This window comes from Psammomys obesus, unplaced genomic scaffold, assembly GCF_907164565.1.
Source record: "Psammomys obesus unplaced genomic scaffold, mPsaObe1.curated_primary_1811, whole genome shotgun sequence".
NCBI lineage: Eukaryota > Metazoa > Chordata > Mammalia > Rodentia > Muridae > Psammomys > Psammomys obesus.
Window position 1 is genome coordinate 1,514,228 of NW_026594418.1, and position 19,100 is coordinate 1,533,327.

At 37.6% G+C, this 19,100-nt stretch overlaps 1 protein-coding gene across 1 annotated transcript in view; it reads right to left on the reverse strand.

Moving 5' to 3' along the window:
• Window positions 1-19,100, reverse strand: part of Ift74 (intraflagellar transport 74) — an 81,621-nt gene that overhangs the window by 11,763 nt on the left and 50,758 nt on the right. Inside the window, exons 14-16 of the mRNA XM_055618968.1 lie at window positions 7,326-7,379; window positions 5,424-5,521; window positions 4,497-4,623 (exon numbers count right to left, since the gene is read on the reverse strand). Coding sequence (XP_055474943.1) covers window positions 4,497-4,623; window positions 5,424-5,521; window positions 7,326-7,379 — 279 coding nt within the window. The remainder of the gene's footprint in view (window positions 1-4,496; window positions 4,624-5,423; window positions 5,522-7,325; window positions 7,380-19,100) is intronic.

Below are 19,100 nucleotides of genomic sequence, written 5' to 3' on the forward strand. Positions count from 1 at the left end.
CATGGTTAAGACTATCTTAGAAACCCCAAACCATAAAATCCTTAATTTGGATTCATATCTTCATTAAGGTTAGAAATAGTTATAATGAGAATAAAGTGATAAGCAAGCTATCAAGGCTTATTACAGCACTTTAATATAGATAGAAAATGTGCTTACCTAACTGAAGTAAGCAGTTACATAAATTTAACTGCAAATGTAATTTGGATATGTACTCAGTTAGTATATTTAAGAAATATACAAACTGATTTCTTTTTCCAGAGAAAAGGAGCAAATGTTTGGTTGGTATAGATTACGGTTTATCTCCCTTTTGCATCAGGTCCCTATGAAAAGCTGAAAGCTTCTCCAAAAGAAGAGACAGGAAGAGGAAGCAGTCTAGTTCCTTCTGATATGCTATGAAGTTGCAAAGTTTACCAACCCGTGTGTACAGAGTAGCAAAATCTCAGGAGGAGCCACTTTGACCTGGGGAAATGTTTCTGAAATATTCTGCCATCAGCACATTTGTTTACTTCCCAGAGTTTCCTTTCTAAAAATATAAATAAAAAAATACTGCTACCAAGTTTCCTTGCCTCTACCCTGCAGTACAAGTGTTTCTCAACTTGTTTATGTTATTAATCCAAAGGAACCTTTGTGAGCTTGTCTTCTTTTTCCTCAGCCACAAGCATCCTACTTGCCTGTTATGATTTCTTTCACCTTTTCTCTAAAAAGTAATGTTGCCTCTTGAGAGTAAGAGTACTCTATTAAGAAACAAGTGAAAAAAAAAAAAGTCAGGTGGGATCCAGTTTTAATCTCAAAGATAGAAAGGGAAAAGGGGGACAATTCACAGAAGCATTATAACATACATTATCTCAAAATAGTTAGGAAGATTATCATAAACATCTGGTGATTTTCAGATAAAAGAAATTTCTTAAGGGTTGACAATGATATAAAGAAAAGAAGGAATAAAAAGCTATAGGCTTTAATAAACAAAAAGAACCAACAGATTAAATAAATCATAAAGTCAGAATTCAATCTTAATAAAGAAAATTCCCAGAAAAAGTTGACCAAAGTGGCAGACTGTATTTTTAATCTCTATTAAAGTCAGTTCTCATTCTTTTTCAACTGCACAACTGTAAAAAGCACAGTGACTAGTTTTTAAAAGGAAATGTCAACACAAAGCATAAAGCTATGCAAGAAATACAGAGTCCTAATCACCGACTTTGTTTCCTGGTATTTATATTTGCCTTTAAGAAATGTTTTTCAATGGCTGTTGCACTGAGATAACTTAAAAGAGGAAAAAGCTTGTTGAAATTAACATCAAGCTTAGATAAGTGACTATATAGATGAATTAATGTAATTTCTTAGTTTACAGAAAAGAATAAAGATTTTTAAATACTCAAACTAGATTAAGAACCTAAAAATAGCATTTTGAAGAACTCTGCAGATTAATGGTCTTTATAGAATTATGAACATCAAGAGAGAGGCAATTATTAAAGAGTGGATAAAGTATGGCATATATGTGCAATGGACTATTACTTAGCACCCACACAAAAAGGAAACTCCACCTTATGCTATAACATGGATAAACCCTGTGTCTACCATATTAAGTAAAATAAGCCAGTCAGAACACTGTGACCTCACTTATATAGAAATATGCTTAAAAGGCAGGTTCACCGATAGAAAAATAGAATGTGATAGTCATGAGTTAGAACAGAGGGAACAAGGGATTGTTCATTTTTTAAAACCTCAGGTTTTTTTTTTTTATTATTATTCTCATTAGTTACATTTTGTTAATTCTGTATCCCAGCTGTATCCCTCATTCCCTCCCCAGTCCCACCCTCCCTCCCTCATCTCCTCCCTGCCCCTTTCCAAGTCCACTGATAGGGGAGGACCTCCTCCCCTTTCATATGACTCCGTTTTGTCAGGTATTTTCAGGACTGGCTGCAAAGTCCTCTTCTGTGGCCTAACAGGACTGCTCCTCCCTTGGGAGGTAGGGAGGTCAAAGAGCCAGTCATTGAGTTCCTGTTAGAAATAGTCCTTGTTCCCCTTACTATGGAAACCAATTGATTACTGAGCTATCACGGGTCACATCCGAGCAGAGGTTCTAGGTTTTATCCTCTCATGGTCTTTGGTTGAGTGTCCATCTCAGAAAAGACCCTGTGCCCAGATATGTTTGGTCCTTGTGGAGCTCCTATCCTTTCCACATCAAACTCCCCTTCTTTCATATGATTCCCTGCACTCTGCCGAAGGTTTGGTTATGAGTCTTAGTATCTACTAAAAACTTTTAAAAAAGTTCTGGAGCTCTTCTCTATAATCAAGTGTATATAGTAAGCCCTACCAGACTATACATTTTAAGCTGGTTAAGATGGATCATTAAGAAAGTGAACAAACACTGCTGGAGAAAATGTAAACTGTTGAATTCAGGACAGAAATCAGTGCGCAGGTTCCTCAAAAAACTTAAAATTATATCTGAAGGACTCTGAGTCAACAATCACAGAGGTTTTGCATATCTGTGTATATTGTTGTACCATTTACAACTAAGAAATGGAACCATCCTAATGGGCATCAACAGATGTACACAATGGAATTTTAATCAGCCATCATGAATGAGATCATACATCTGCAGGAAAATGGGTGCTACTAAAGATCATTATGTTTCACAAAATAAGCCATATTCAGAGACAAATACGTTTACTCTCACATATGCTAAACTTAAATGTATGTCTGTATGCATGTATGTATAAAAGGAACCATGAAAGAGGAGGAGGAGGTGAGGGTGATGGGAAAGAAAAAAGGAATTCATGTGTCATGAGAGCAGAAGGAGTATTTGGGAAGAGGATGAGTACTAACAAAATTGGGACAGAGAATATTGGAGATTAATAAAAATAAAGAACAATGACATATATGCATACATGTATGAACACACCATAATGACAACCATTTACTTTGAATATAAACTTAAAAATAGTGTGAACAATGGCTAAGATATTAAATTTTGTGTATTTTTAATATACTAAAAATTAGAAAGTAACTGTAGATATAAGCCAACATTGGAATGTATTTCTTCTAGTTGCTTATCATATAAATCACAAGAACTAGAAATCCTATGACAAACAAACTAAAAACGAATATAGGTAGAAAATATTTAAACTTAGAATAATAGCAATTCTCTGTTTTTAGTATCACTTTTAATTAACTGGCATCTTATTATCATCCAATATGCATTTACAGGCCCATAATTCCCTATCCAACTCCTGTGCAAGCATGCTTTCAAACATAAATGTCTTTGGATGTTAGAACCATATCATAACACACATACTAACTGCTTAACTCTCACAGTAGGTAGTCCTGAGCTATCAAGTACATGAATATTTCTACAATAAAAAGGATGAATAGTCAGTTCAAGTCAGAGTAAGTTTTATTGCCAACAATATTTCAGATTTTGGGAAACCTATAAAGTATATTTATTCCATTTCTAGGATACTTAAACATTCCAGATGTTGACTATGGTTATCCTCCTGACTCACTTTCCACCTTATTTTGAGACATGGAACCTGGAGCTCAAAATTTGGTAAGGCTGACTGGCTTCTCAGTAATTCCAGGAATCTGCATGTCTCCACCACCTCAGCACTGGGTTTACAAACATGTCACCATGTCCAGCTTCAGTGTGGGCAGCAGGGACCCAAACTCAGGACCCTTGTGCTTTCAAACACTTCACAGACTTAGCCATCTCCCCAGCTTGAATCCTTAAATATTTTACGTTAGCAAACATGAAGAATCCACTTTCTCTAAGCTCACTACCTGCCAGCATAAATCCAAGTAGTCATTCCACACAATAATAAACACTCAGAATCTGCAGTATAGAAATCCAAGATTCCATACAATTTTTTATGACTACCCTTTTTATCTGATTTCAACCTATATCACTTGACATATATATCTTTTTGACCACTTGAAATAGGTTTAGTCTAAATTAAAATAATGTACAACTAAAATGTCTACCATTTTACAGAATACAGGTTGAAATATCAATTTCTAGGATATATTGGTTAATAAAATTAAAATTCATCTGTCATTCTTCAGTTTTTAAAATATGACAATAAAATGATTATCGTTAAGTATGTGGCTTGCATGCCATTTTCCTTGGTCAATGCTGTGCTACTGAGCATATCTAAATCTATTTCAATATCCCTGGCTCTCAGATGCTCCTGATTATCAGTGATTGGCCTGAAGTGACCATGATGCATTTCTACACTCATTTCTATAAAATCCTTATTCACTGCCTTATAACTATCCTTCTACCAAGATGAAAGTTCCTTGAAGAAATAGATCTGACTTAAAAACAAACAAACAAAAAAAATTTTTTTGAATACTGAGTATTATCTCCCTAACCTGACTCTAGTTGGGATCTTTGAACTCTTTTCATCTAAGTCTCACTGAGGGGAGGCTCCTTAACTTCATGATAGCTTTCCACTGCTTACTGGAAGCTGTGGCTATGGCTAGTTAGTCACTGTTCTTACCTGAGGTCAAATTCCTAGCTGTTGTCTGTGACTTCTGCATTTCGGTTGATTTAAAGCTGAGGTCATCCTGCATCATCTTGAGCTCTTGGTTGGTGATGGAGGATATCTGTTTCATACGATTTATATTCTATATTTGCAGAGAAATAAACAGAAGATTTAGCTTTCCTATAAAACCACTACAAAACACAAAGGGTAAGATGCTTTGAACAGTATTTTCTAAAATATTATTCAATTTTGATGTTTTATAAAATGGAGTAGGATTCAGTCATGTTTTCACATAAGTTCATGATATTTTTTACTTGCTTTATTAAACATTTTTTTGTTTTGTTTTTTGGGCCAGGATTACTTTGTGTAGCCTTGGCTATCCTGGACTAACTTTGTAGACCAGGCTGGCCTTGAACTCACAGAGATCTGCCTCTGCCTCCCAGAGTGCTGGATTACAGGCGTTCACCACCGCAACTGGTTCAATTTGAAGAACTAAATGTAGACTTAGAATACTAAAAATACTGAAGAGAAAGCATACATTTTCTTCCTTTAGCAGAATTCATAGTAGATTCTCAATAAACACTTTCTGAAAACTTGAATGTTCATTAAGTATATCTACAAGACAGTATTTACAATTCAAATTACAGTGTAAAATAGTAACATCTATAACAATGTCTAGGTTCAGGAATTTTCTTAGTAAATTCAGATAATTAGCAATGGTAGGAAATCTTAAAATTGACTCCAATCACAGCTTCATGTAGAATATTGATCATGTACATACCATCCTTTCCCACATTATCCTAATTAGATGAGATTTTGCTACAGAGATAAACATCAGTGGCTTGAAGAAGGGGATTTAAGTAGGCAGATAGAATACTAACTCTTCCATTTCTATACTGTTATTTGGAACATTAGATGCTGAGACAGGCACACAGCACTTACCCGACTGCAGTGCTCTAAAAGTGTAATGATGCTGGCTTCTATCTGTGCCTTCCGTTCTAGTTCCTGATTCTTCGTTTCCTCAAAAGTCTCTATAAAAGCTGCCAATTGCAAACATGGTAAGACTCACTATTGGTCACAGAGATGGCACTAAATAAACCTGGAGTTTTAGAACCTCAAACTATTTTCCAGGTTCTAAGTAAATATAAATTTTAAACTATTAACCTCCTCAACATACTTTAAATATTTAAAACCTGTTATGATTGGTATAATTAAACTAGAAAGTTATTCAGGCTCAAAAGAAAGAGCTGATCCCACAAAGATTAGAAAAACTTTATTTTTATGTATGACCTACTTGATACAGCTACAATTATTATCCTAACTTATACCTGGCCACTGGTTTTATTTCTGAAATTAATATTACTAAATACCTATTTCATCTGAAAATGCATTTTCATTAAATTAATGAAATGCTGGCTTAATCACAAAATAAATTTTATCACTTATTCAGATTATTAACAAATATTCTTAAAAATTACCCATTTGTCTAATCTGTAACTCATACATACTTTTGCTCTTACTTGCATATTCCTATCAAACTCCAAAATTAGAAATAAGTAGTTAAAATTTACTATTAGTAAAAGAATAGGATCAACATTACATGCATTCTCTATCGTATTCCATTATAATTGTTCTACCAATTCATTTTTGGTAGCTCAATAGTGTAGCACATTTCTTTTTAATTTTAAAAACATATATATGTATAGCAATCTAATCTGCATGCTAAATGACACTATAATAGATAATGATTTGATGAAGTTCTATTTATTATTTTAAATTTTATTTATTTATTATTAAAATTTATTCACTTTGTATCCCACTGCAGCCCCCTCCCTCATCTCCTCCTAGTTCCACCTATCCTCTCTCTTCTTCCCCTATTTCCTTTCCCTAGTTCTCTGACAGGGGAGGACCTCCTCCCCTTCTATCTGACCCTAGCCTATCAGGTCTCATCAAGGCTGGCTGCATTATCTTCCTCTGTGGCCTGGCAAGGCTGCAACCCCCAGGAGGAGGTGATCAAAGAGCAGGTCACTGAGTTCATATTAGAGACAGCCCCTGTACCCTATACTTAGGGAACCCACTTGGAAACAGAGCAGCCTTTGGGCTTCCTCTGTACAGGGGTGTCTAGGTCTTCTCCATGCATGAAACTTGGTTGGAGTATTGGTCTCTGCAGGCCCCACTGGGCCCAGGTTTTTTTTGGCTCTGTTGTTCTCCTTGTGGAGTTCCTGTTCCCTCTAGGTCTTTCTATCTTCCTCTTCTTCCATAAGGTTTCCAGCACTCTGCCCAAAGTGTGGCTATGAGTCTCAGTATCTCCTTTGATACCCTGGTGGGTAGAGTCTTTCAGAGGCCCTCTGTGAAAGGCTCCTGTCCGTTCCTTGTCTTCTACTTCCGATTTCTATCCTGTTTGCCCTTCTGAATGTGGATTAAGCATCTTCCCTAGGGTCCTCCTTATTGTTTAGCTTCTTTAGTATGTTTATCCTATATTATAGGGCTAATATCCACTTATAAGTGAGTATATATCATTTGTATCCTTCTACTTCTGGAATACCTTACTCAGGATGATTTTTTTCTAGTTCCCACCATTTGCCTCAAAATTTCATGATTTCCTTGTTTTTAATTCCTGAGTAGTATTCCATTGTGTAAATGTACCACACTTTCTATATCTATTCCTCCATTGAGGGAAATATAGGTTGTTTCCAGATTAAAGGAGAAAAATTTCAGAACCCATCCACTCAGAAACAAATTTTTAAAAAAACCACTTTTTCTAAGTAGGTCAATGTGGCAAAGTACAGTGCCTAGTACAAATGAATAGCAATCTAAGATTTTTTTCATGAGATCATCACTTACCATCCATATTTTCCTCCCGTTTTTTAAGCTCCTTGTATTTTTGATTCATTTCACCTACAAGTAATGCAAATTATTAATTTTTAAAATTCCAATCATAATATTCTAATTTAGAAGTATTTCTTGGGTCCTCTTTATGCCATCAGTTACTGAATATTTAAGAGTCAGTGTTTAATTGAATTTTCATTTTGGGAAATATGATTATACTTATTTTAAAAATCTTTTAAAGCACTATTTGTGCCTTTACAAGTAGGAAAAACAATTTCCTGACTGGAACAAACTTGGAGGCTTTCCATTCAAAATTTGAAGCTGTTTAGCCTATACATCAACACTACCAGGAAGCAGAGGTTCCCAAGCAAGTCTATGCCATCTTTGAATAATTTGCAACAAGTATAATAGTAGCTTTTACCTCACAGAGCTTAGAATCTAAGAATTTAACATGTTAAATGCTGTCATATGAAAAAAAAAAAAAGATACTATAGAAATGTACAACTAGTCAGGCCATGGTGGCATAGGACTTTAAGTCCAGAGGCAGAGGCAGGGGGATCTTTCTGAGTTTGAGGCCAGCCTGATCTATAAGGCCAGTTCCAAGACAGCCAGACCTCCACAGAGAAACCCTGTCTTGAAATGCCCACCAAAGGAAAAAAAAATACAACTACTTAGCTAATTCAGGTATGTGCAAATTTCCCTAAGTGATATTCATGCTACATTATAAAGAATGAACAAGAGTCACTTAGATATGAAAAAGAACAAATGTCAAAAAAAAATTGAACAGTAATTAGGATGGAAGTTAGTAAATTTTTATCTCACGTCTCAAGCAGATATAAGAGAAAAACTGGAACCAAAGATATTTCCTAAGGTTCTATTCATGCAACCTGAAAAGGTAATTGCATTAACTGCAAAGGGGGACAGGTTGATGAAAAAGTTGTAAACAGAAATGTTGAACACACTGAGTTTAATGAATATGAAAGTCATGTCTAAATAGACAAAAATCCAAAGCCAGGAAGAACATCTCTGACACAGCAGCCTCACAAAAGACTATTAGTAGGGGTGGACTGGGATCATTCTGATAATGGGGTTTCAGTGTAGCACACATTTTGCTATGGAAGAACAGAACCATTCTCACAGTAAGACTGTTGAACTCCATGTACCTAGGGCACCACGTAGAGAAAGAATAAATTTGAGCTTGCTTCAACCCAGTTTCTTCATGGCAATCAGTCAGTCCTGGAAAAACTAAGGAAGCCTAGTGACACCAAAAGGGATAGAAAGAAGAGCAAGCTATTCCTAAGGAGATTCCTAATTAAGCTTCAGGATCTGTGCCCAGGATGTTCTGCAGAGACTGATGCACCAACCAAAGACCATACATGGAGAAGGACCCCCTCTCAGATGTTGCCAATTGGCAGCTCAATCTCCATGTGGGTTCCCAAGTAAGGGGAACAGGGATGGCCTATGTCATGAACTTGGTTGCCTAATGTTTGATCACTTTCCCCTGATGATGGGGACTTGTCAGGGCACAGACAAAGAGGATCCAGGCAGTCTGGATGAGTCTTGACAAGCTATGTGCACATGGCAATGGGGGAGAACTCTCCCGGTCACCTAGGGAAAGAGGATAGTGGAAAAGAGGGAGGAGGGTGGGGCTGGGAGGAGTTGAAGGAGGGGGCTTCAATTGGGATATATAATGAATAAATTGTGAAAAAAATAATATGAAAAAAAGCTGGCATTAAAAAGGACTTGTAGGAACAAGAGCTAAAAAAGGGTGAAAGAGGAGGACAGCAGTCCTTCTCCAATTACATGTGTTCTGTATCTTCCTCTATGACACAGAAAAATTCACAGATCTGATTAAGGAATTAATAGTTGGGAAAACAGTAGCAGTAGACTACCTACTGAGCAGAGCAGGGAAGCATGGAAATACAGACCTCTGCTTGTGCACATGCATGATGTATAACACCTTAAACATTTACTCACCTTACTAGTATGCTTCTGAGGTAGGAACACGTTAAGTATGTTGCAGACACACGATCTCAAATATTCAGATCAGAGGGTGAGGTACACATAAATATCAGTAGACTAGTGAGGAATGTCTGAACACGCTGAGGCCTGGCTTATTAAAAAATTTACAATTCCTTGATCCGCCTACTCACTAGTCCAAGGCTTTAAGGGATTACAAGGCAGGTCTAGATTCTAGGCGATGTAAGAATTTACCACTTTATCTTCCTGTCTCTAAATGAAAGGGAATCCCCTAGACATTCATTCTGTTTACTATTCCTCATACTTTTTTTTTTCATGCTCAAGATACTTCAATGAAGCTTTCCCCTTCTGCTCTCATGTTCCCAAGGGGATTTTGTGATGCCTTTATTATCCAACACAAAGGGAAGCTTCTGTTCTCTCACTCTACAAAATCTGTCACTATTGATTAACACTTTGACATATTTTCATGTATTGATTTTGCATTGGAAAGGTGATATTTTGTCTTTTAAAAGAGCAATCACTCTGTCTTCTCCTGGGGTCTTCTTCCTTCCTTATTTAAACCTGAATCCTCTTAATTAATTTTTACATGTATTATTGTATCTGTGTGCACATGTATGCATGCATGCACTCAGGTGCACCACAACACACATGTGAAGGTCAGAAAATGACTTGTAGAATCTAGCTCTCTCCTTCTACCATGTGGGATCTGAGGACCAAACTTAGGTTGCCAGACATGGGGACAAGTGCCTTTATGCTCTGAGCCAACTCTGTAGTGCTTAGCTGGCTTCTAAAACTGCATTGTATCGATAACACTCTCATTTAGTCCTGTGAATTTAGAACGCTTAATGTAACCACTTCCCCATTTTCAAATTTTTTCATTCAATTGCTTACTAGATTAGTATTTACATGTCCTTCTGGGAACCTAAAACACAGAATATTATTAAACTTAACAGCTTTTCCCATCAAAATTTGTACCTCTTTATTTTCTATTATTTTGAATGTCCTCACCATCTACTATCACTTCAGTCAAGAACCTAGGAGTCCTCTCTTCCACTTGACACAAACTCATACTTCTCATTGCCAGAAAATTCAATGGGAAGGCATATCTGGCCAACATCTTTGAGTCACACACCTGGCCAGTGGGATGAGATGAAACACAGCTCCTGCATATCTCAGAAGATTCCCAAGCTTCAAAACAAATTCCTGATCACTCTTGAGACAGAGACAGGTCAGGGCATTAGTGAACTGGTCTATGTTGTGATTTCTCAATAGAAACTTAGTTTCTGGAGCTCAGTTTTCACAAGGGTCTCCTAGTAAAGGAAGTGGGGGCTATCTCTGACATGGACTCTGTTGCCTGCTTTTTGACCACTTCCCCCTATGGGGCTGCCTTGCCAGGACTCAGGGGAAGTGCTCAGTCCTAATGCAACTTGATGCGCTGAGGTGGGTTGATGGGAGGGGGGGCTCTCCTTTCCTGAGGAGTAGAGCAGAGAGGGTAGGGGAAAGGGAGGGTGGGACAGAGAGGAGAAGAGGGAGCAGGATGTGAAGTGAATCAATAAATTTTTTAAATTATTGCTAAAAGCCTCACTATCTCTAAGGAAAACAAAACAACTATGTAGAAGTTCACTTCAATGGAGTACTTATTTTACATTCATGTTAGTAGTTCTTGGCATGTACCAAATACAACACAAGGCCTTCAACTGTTTTCCAAAGCAGCGGTTATCAAACGATAGTATGAATTCAAGTTATTACAAAAGTGGCTTATCACAGAATATTGAGCCCTATCCTCATGGTTTCAAACTGAGATCTGGAGGAGGGCTTTATAATCTGTATTCCTAACCAGTATTAGATAGTGTTGAAATATCACCACTTTGATAAAAAAATAAAAATAAAAAAACAGTGTTGCTAGAGCCAGTGTCCACATTAAACAATGAGCTGCTCTTTCTTCAATGTACACTGTGGTTATACAAGCTAGTAATGCTAAGTGCCATTTTAAAAAAAAAAATACTGGTAGGAAAATGCTTTCTAAGATATGCTTGTGGAAATGCCAAAGTACTCGAGTTTCAGCTTATAAGGTAACAGTAGAAATTAATTAATAGCTAACAATTAATATGTAAGAACCTTTTTATTACTACTCTTAAGTAACACACACACAGTCAAGGTTTTGCTACAAAAATCCTAAGTGGTAAGCACTTATGTTATCCCCCAATCCTCCCCCTGGCTCTCCACCTTTTAAGTAGGGTTTTGTTTCTGTGACTCTGAGTGGCTTGGAACTGGCCTCAAACAGCATGTACAAATTGTCCCTCATATATATGTCTTAGCTTTTGTTAAAGTGATATACCCATCCCTTGGCAGTTCCACAGCTGATCTTGAACTCACAATCCTTCTGCCTCAGTCTTATAAGTGCTGAAATTATAGGCATATACTGCCATGAACAACTCTTATTTCCTGTTTAAAGGTGAGGTTTTGTAAAAGCCTGTACATAAGGTACAGGATAGACATGGCTATACAAAGAGACCTTGTATAAAAAAATTGTAGTATCTGGTCAGGTGCTGTGGGACACGCCTGTGATCCCAGCACACAGGGAAGCGAAGGCAGGTGGATCTCTGTGAGTTTGAGTCCAGCCTGGTCTACAAAGGGAATCTAGGACAGCCAAGGCTACACAAAGAAACCCTGTCTTGAAAAAAACAAAACTATAGTATCCTACAGGCAAAGTAAGTACATTTTGATTATTCAAAACAACACATAAATTATGGAGTAAGTTTTAAGTAATTACCTCATGTTAGGACAGTTATTTGGAGTCCATACATACTTCATGTGCACATCTATTATATCTATCACACTGACATTATCAGATATTTATGTCTGTGACAGATTAATAATCAGATATTTATCATGCTGTCTAATCCAACTCTGTCGTACTACTGGATTCTACAAATGAAGGCATAATTTTTAGTAACTATGCTCAAACACTCTTCTTGAAAATTATGTGAATGTGACTGTACTTTTTAAACTCTATGTCAATCCTAAGCTACATAAATAGATTCTTAGAAAATTAGCACCACCTTATGGATCTTGGTAAAACTGCAATTCAGGCCTTTGGCTACAATCACAGGAGTTTGGAATTTTCACATAATGGGTATGTTACTTTAACTAACAAAAACTAGGACATTTATATAGATTGCACTGGTGGAAACAATGTCAAGCTGTAGTAAATGGCTCAGTCTCTGTGATAAATTAACAAAACTAAAAGTAATAGCTCTGATCTATTCTGGTTAAAACTTCACTTGTAGAAATTTAGTCTGTAGAATACACACAAATGTACAAGAATATCTATGGAATCACTGTTTTGTTTTGAGTGAGGATCTGACCATGGAAGTCCTGGTTGTCCACAGACTCATTATGTAGACTAGGCTAGCCTTGAACTTGAACTCACCTGCCTCTGCTTCTCAAGTACTGAGATTAAAGGCATATGCCATTATGCATGGCCTTGCATCATTGTTTTTTTTTTAAGTTCTTTTCTTGAATTTAAATTTAATTTTATTTTTAATTATTCTTTATTTACTTTGTATCCCCCCTCTAGTTCCCTCCCTCATCCCCTCCCAATCCCTCCCTTCTTCCCCCTTCTCCACGCATCTCCCTCCCCAATTCCACTGATAGGAGAGGTCTTCTTTTCCTTCCTTCTGACCCTAATCTATCAGGTCTCATCAGGAGTGGCTGCACTGTCTTCCTCTGTGGCCTGGTAAGGCTGCTCCCCCCTCAGGGGGGAGGTGATCAAAGAGCAGGCCAATCAGTTCATGTCAGAAACAGTCCCTGTCCCCATTACTATGGAACCCACTTGGAGACTGAACTGCCAAGGGCTACATCTGTACAGGGGTTCTAGGTTATCTCCTTGCATGGTACTTGGTTGGAGTATCAGTCTCAGGAAAGATCCCTGTGCCCAGATTTTTTGGTTTTGTTGCTCTCCTTGTGGACCTCCTGTCCTCTCCAGATCAGAAATAGCTTTAAGGTCAATTTTGAGACAGTGAATACTACACAGCCACAAATGTGATGGCAGCTAATGGTTGTCACAGTGCTTAATATGCACCAGTCAACATTCTTGAGCCTTCAGTTCCTAATGGTAAATTAAATATACATCTTCAAGTGGAATGATGTATGCTATACAATTTTTGTGGTTTGTATATTAAATATCCTGATAAGCTCATGTATTTAGACATTTGGTCCCCACTCTCTGTGGAACCTTTGGGAGGTAAGATGTGCTAGAGGAAGTTAGTACAACAGGGGCAGGCTTTAAAGTTTTACAGCCTGGTCCCAGTTCATGACAGCTCTCAACTTCCTGTATGAGGATGAAATGTGATTTCTGTTTCCTGACTACTAGGCTAGCCCCATGCTCCTACTACCATAACGAACTATATCCCCTCCTGAACTGTAAGCCAAAAATCAACTCTTTCTTCCGTAAGTTGCTATTCTCATGGTGTTTCATCACAGCAACAGAAAGGAAACCAATATAATAGTTACATGAAAATATTCAAGCTTAAAACAACTACATCATTTTATTTCATTTAAAAATGCGTATACCCTGCACAGAAGTAGCCCACAGCAGCTCAGTGTCCAAGAAGGTTTCCCAATAATAGGAACAGTTCTCTGACATGAACTCATGGGCTGGGTCTTTGATCACCTCCACCTGAGGGGGAAGCAGTCTTAACAGGCCACAGGGAAAGACAAAGAAGCCAGTCCTCATGAGACCTGATAGACTAAGGTCAGATGGAAGGGGAGGAGAACCTACCCTATCATTGGAATAGGGGAGGGGCATAGGAGAAGAAGAGGGAGGGAGAGTGGGATTGAGAGGGAATGGGGGAGAGGGCTACAGCTGGGATACAAAGTGAATAAACTGTAATAAAAATAAAAATTAAAAATGTTTATAAATTTGAAGTAAAGCTAATTAAAGACTAAATTTGCAAAATAATTACCTCTGAAGACTCAGATGAGTTTGAAAAGCCAAGTTTTACTGCATATGCTTTCTTATTGTTTGAATTTATTACATCAAATATATATCAGACAGATATATTAGGGTCTTACTACATTGTTCAGGTTCCCCTCTGACTCCTAGCCTCAAGCTATCCTCTGACCTAGCCTTCTGAGAAGCTGAGACTACAGGAGCATGTCACCACACCCAGGCTGGGCATTGTGTTCTGTTTGTGACAAGGTTTCACTTTGTAGCCAAATCCTGTCCTTTGAACTTGAAATCTTGATTCTCCTTCACAACTGTTAGGATTACAGGCATTTGCTACCACAATATGATAAAAGAAATAATAATAATTTTAAGAGCAGGAAAAGATGACTGAGGCCAAAACTAAAGTCAATAAAAATGTATGAGAATGGTCATTTGCAATAAAACACAGAAACACACACTTACAAAAACACTTAAAAAAAACAGTAAAATGAAGCACAAACAAGGTGACTGAACTCTTATAGATTCTAGGTCAATTTTATAAGCAGTGAATATGACAACTTGAACACACGCTTCTTTCCTGGAACTGCCTGTGTAGATCAGGCTGGCCTCCTAACTCAGAGGCCTGCCTGCTTTTGACTCCTGAGTGCCAGGATTAAAAGTGTGCACCACTATGGCTGGCTGAACACCCACTTCTTCTTCTCCTTCTCCTCCTCCTCCTCCTCCTCCTCCTCCTTCTTCTTTTAAGTAAGCAACGAGCTTTTATTGATGTGAAATTCATATTGCAAAAAAAAAAACCCTTCAATATAGTATTTAATATTCTGCATTGTGTACAATCATCTCTTTCTGGCTCCAAGACTCTCAACTCCGCACAGTGAAACTCTAGACCCCTTGCACAGCTCCCTGTACTCAGAGTCCAGCAAACATCAATCTGCTCTTTTTTGTGAATTCACCCATCCTGGGTGTGTTACGAGGTGGGATCAAATGTGTCCTTTGCATCTGGCCCTTGACAAAACTCACCCTCAATTACAGTTTTCAATGTCTGAACATTCCTTTGTATGCACAGAGTATTTACACGCTCACTCTTGAACCTCTACAGTGTCTTTATATTTGGCTCTTCTGAAGTGCTGAGGTCAGGTTTAGTGGCAGAGTGCTTGCCTAGACTGCATAAGGCAATCCTCAGCCACTCAAAAGACATGGACACTGACCAAGTGCTTGCTTCTCATTTTTGAGTCTCTTGTAGTTTGGACTGGCCTCCAATTTGCTATGTAGCCAAAGCTAACCATGAACTTCTGATCCCATGTGCCCCTCCCTGGAATGCTGAGATTAGAGAACAAGTGCCTGCCTGTTTTCTTTGCATAGGGAACTTTCTGCCAGGAAGCAGAGCAGTATGGCTGGGTCATGTGGTAATCAGTACTGACCATAGAGATGACCAGAACTAACGGCAAAAAACAAAAATTAGAAAAAAATCTCTTTTATTTTACTTTTTGCTTTTTGTCTCGAGACAGGGTTTACTCTGGAACACCCACTTCTAATACTGACTCTTCTCCAAGCCCTCTTTTAACTACAAAAAAAAAAAAAAAAATGCTTTTCTGGTTTGTTTGCTTGCTTTTTAAAGTATAAACTCCCAAGGAATGGGGAATAGGAAAGAAGACAATAGAAATAAAAATTTGGAAAACAGAAACAGATGATCAATTGATAACTAATTTATCAGCCCTGAAAAAGCTTCAGCCTAAGCTAGCAATTAGTAAAGCTCAAAACCATGTGACTTCAAAAGACCCAGTAATTCTGCATAGATGGGTCATTACTTGTTTTCAGTACCCATTTCACAAAAGGTTTGGACATGCTTTATAATAGTAACACTGTTATTATCAGAATTTATTAAATGTAAAAGAGTAAAGAGAAAAATAAAGGTCTGGCTTGAGGTTAAACGGACCAAGAAATATTCTATGCATGGGACTAAAGCATGAGATATAAACTCTCAAGTAGTAATTTATAATAAAATATTTCCCAGCAATTGTTTTCCCAAAATTAAGTGGCTATCATACAGGAGGCTCTGGTTTCCCTCTGTAGCACCAGGAGTAGGGAAAGAAGAAAGACTATGAAATAAGCCTTCTGAAAAAAGGCACTATTACTACTTTGCCTATTTTATTATAGTCTTACTTATTGTTTTACTTGAGGCAACAATTCTTTTTCCAGAGTTCCTTTGCTCATACAAAAGCAACACCTTAAAAAGTAATCATTTGTTGAGTATTTTTGCATCAATGTTCATAAGAGAGATAGGTCTGAAGTTCTCTTTTTTTTTTTTTTTTGTTGGATCTTTGTGTGGTTTAGGTATCAAGGTGACTATGGCTTCATAGAATGAGTTTGGTAGTGTTCCTTCTATTTCTATTTTGTGGAATAGTTTGAGGAGAATTGGTGTTAATACTTCTTTGAAGGTCTTGTAGAATTCTGCGCTGAAGCCATATGGTCCAGGGCTTTTTTTGGAGGGGAGACTGTTAATGACTGCTTCAATTTCCTTGGGAGATATAGGGCTATTCAGTCTTTCTACCTGATCTTGACTTAATTTTGGTAGATGGAATCTGTCAAGAAAGTTATCCATTTCATTTAGATTTTCAAATTTTGTGGCATATAGGCTTTTGTAGTATGACCTAATAATCGTTTGGATTTCCTCAGTGTCTGTAGTTATGTCCCCATTTTCCTTTCTGATTTTGCTGATTTGGATAGTTTCTCTCTGCTTTTTAGTTAGTTTGGCTAAGGGTTTGTCTATCTTGTTGATTTTCTCAAAGAACCAGCTTTTTGTTTCATTGATTCTTTGGATAATTTGTTTCTAATTGATTGATTTCTGCCCTTAGTTTGATTATTTCCAGCCGTCTGCTCCTCTTGGGTGTATCTGCTTCTTTTTTTTCTAGTACAGATTGGGAAAGAATCTTCACCAACCCTTTATCTGACAGAGGGCTAATATCCAGTATATATAAAGAACTAAAGAAGCAGAAAAGCAACAAACCAAGTAATCCAATTAAAAAATGGGGAACAGAGCTAAACAGAGAATTCTCGAAAGAGGAACATGGAATGGCAGAGAAACACTTAAAGAAATGCTCAACCTCATTAGCCATTAGGGAAATGCAAATCAAAACGACCCTGAGATTTCACCTTACACCCATCAGAATGGCCAAGATGAAAAACTCAAGTGATAGCACATGCTGGAGAGGTTGTGGAGAAAAGGGAACCCTCCTCCATTGCTGGTGGGAATGTAAACTGGTTCAACCACTTTGGAAGTCAATCTGGCGCTTTCTCAGACAACTAGGAGTAGTGCTACCTCAAGACCCAGCTATACCACTCCTAGGTATATACCCAAAATTTGCTCAAGTACACAACAAAGACATTTGTTCAACCATGTTCATAGCAGCTTTATTTGTAATAGCCAGAACTTGGAAACAACCCAGATGTCCATCAACAGAGGAATGGATACAGAAATTGTGGTATTTTTACACAATGGAATACTACTCAGCAATCAAAAAGGAGGAAATCATGAAATTTGCAGGCAAGTGGTGGGATCTAGAAAAGATCATTCAGAGTGAAGTATCCCAGAAGGAGAAAGACAAACTTGGTATATACTCGCTTATATAGACCTACAAGATATGATAAACATAATGAAATCTACACACCTAAAGAAGATAATCAAGAAAGTGGACACAGGCAAAGGTGATTAATCCTCATTTAGAAAGACAAATGGGATGTGCATTGAACGTATGACAGGAGTCTACCACAAAAGGCATCTGAAAGACTCTACCTAGCAGTGTTTCAAAGCAGACACTAAGACTCATAACCAAACCCTTGGCAGAGTGCAGGGAATCATATGAAAGAAGGGAAGTTAGTATGATATGGAAAGGATAGGAGCTCTACAAGGACCAAATATATCCGGGCACAGGGTCTTTTCTGAGACTGACACTCAACCAAGGACCATCTATGGATATAACCTAGAACTTCTGCTCGGATGTGGCCCGTGGTAGCTGAGTAACCAAGTAGTTTTCCAAAGTAAGGGGAACATGGACTATTTCTAACAGGATCTCAAGGGCAGGCTGTTTGACCCCCCCCCCCAGGGGAGGAGCAGTCTGTTAGGCCACAGAGGAGGACTTTGCAGCCAGCCCTGAAGATACCTGATAAAACAGGGTCAAATGAAAGGGGAGGAGGTCCTCCCCTATCAGTGGACTTGGAAAGGGGCAGGGAGGAGACCAGGGAGGGAGTGTGGGGTTGGGGAGGGAATGAGGGAGCAAGATACAGCTGGGACACAGAGTTAACAAAATGTAACTAAAAAGAAAAATAAAATTAAAAAAAAAAGAAAGAAAGAAAAAAAAAAGTAATCATTTGGTTCATACCTAAGATGTTGAGTTAGCAATATCAACAAAATTTTGAGACCAGTGTGGGCTATGTAGCAAGCAGTTGCTTAAAAATAAAAATAAAGTAGCAATTAAAGATACATTTATTTGGTGGTTCAAGCTATTCTAATCTTTTCAAGGACCACACTTTCCTTGGCCCAAAATTTACATGTTATTCTAGAAACAGGGCAAGTTTTCAAACTTTCCAGCTCTGCTTTTTGCTCACAGTTCTCACTACAACTTGGAAAAAGCATCTAGCATAACCTACACAATCCTTAATGCTGACTTTTGAAATTTCCTCTCCCCAATTAACTAGTCAGTTCTTTAAAATTCAGCGTCATGCATAATCTCAGGACACAGACAAACCACAGACAAGTTCCTTGCCAGAATATTATATTATAATATAATATGATATGATATGATATGATATGATATGATATAATATAATATAATATAATATAATATAATATAATATAATATAAT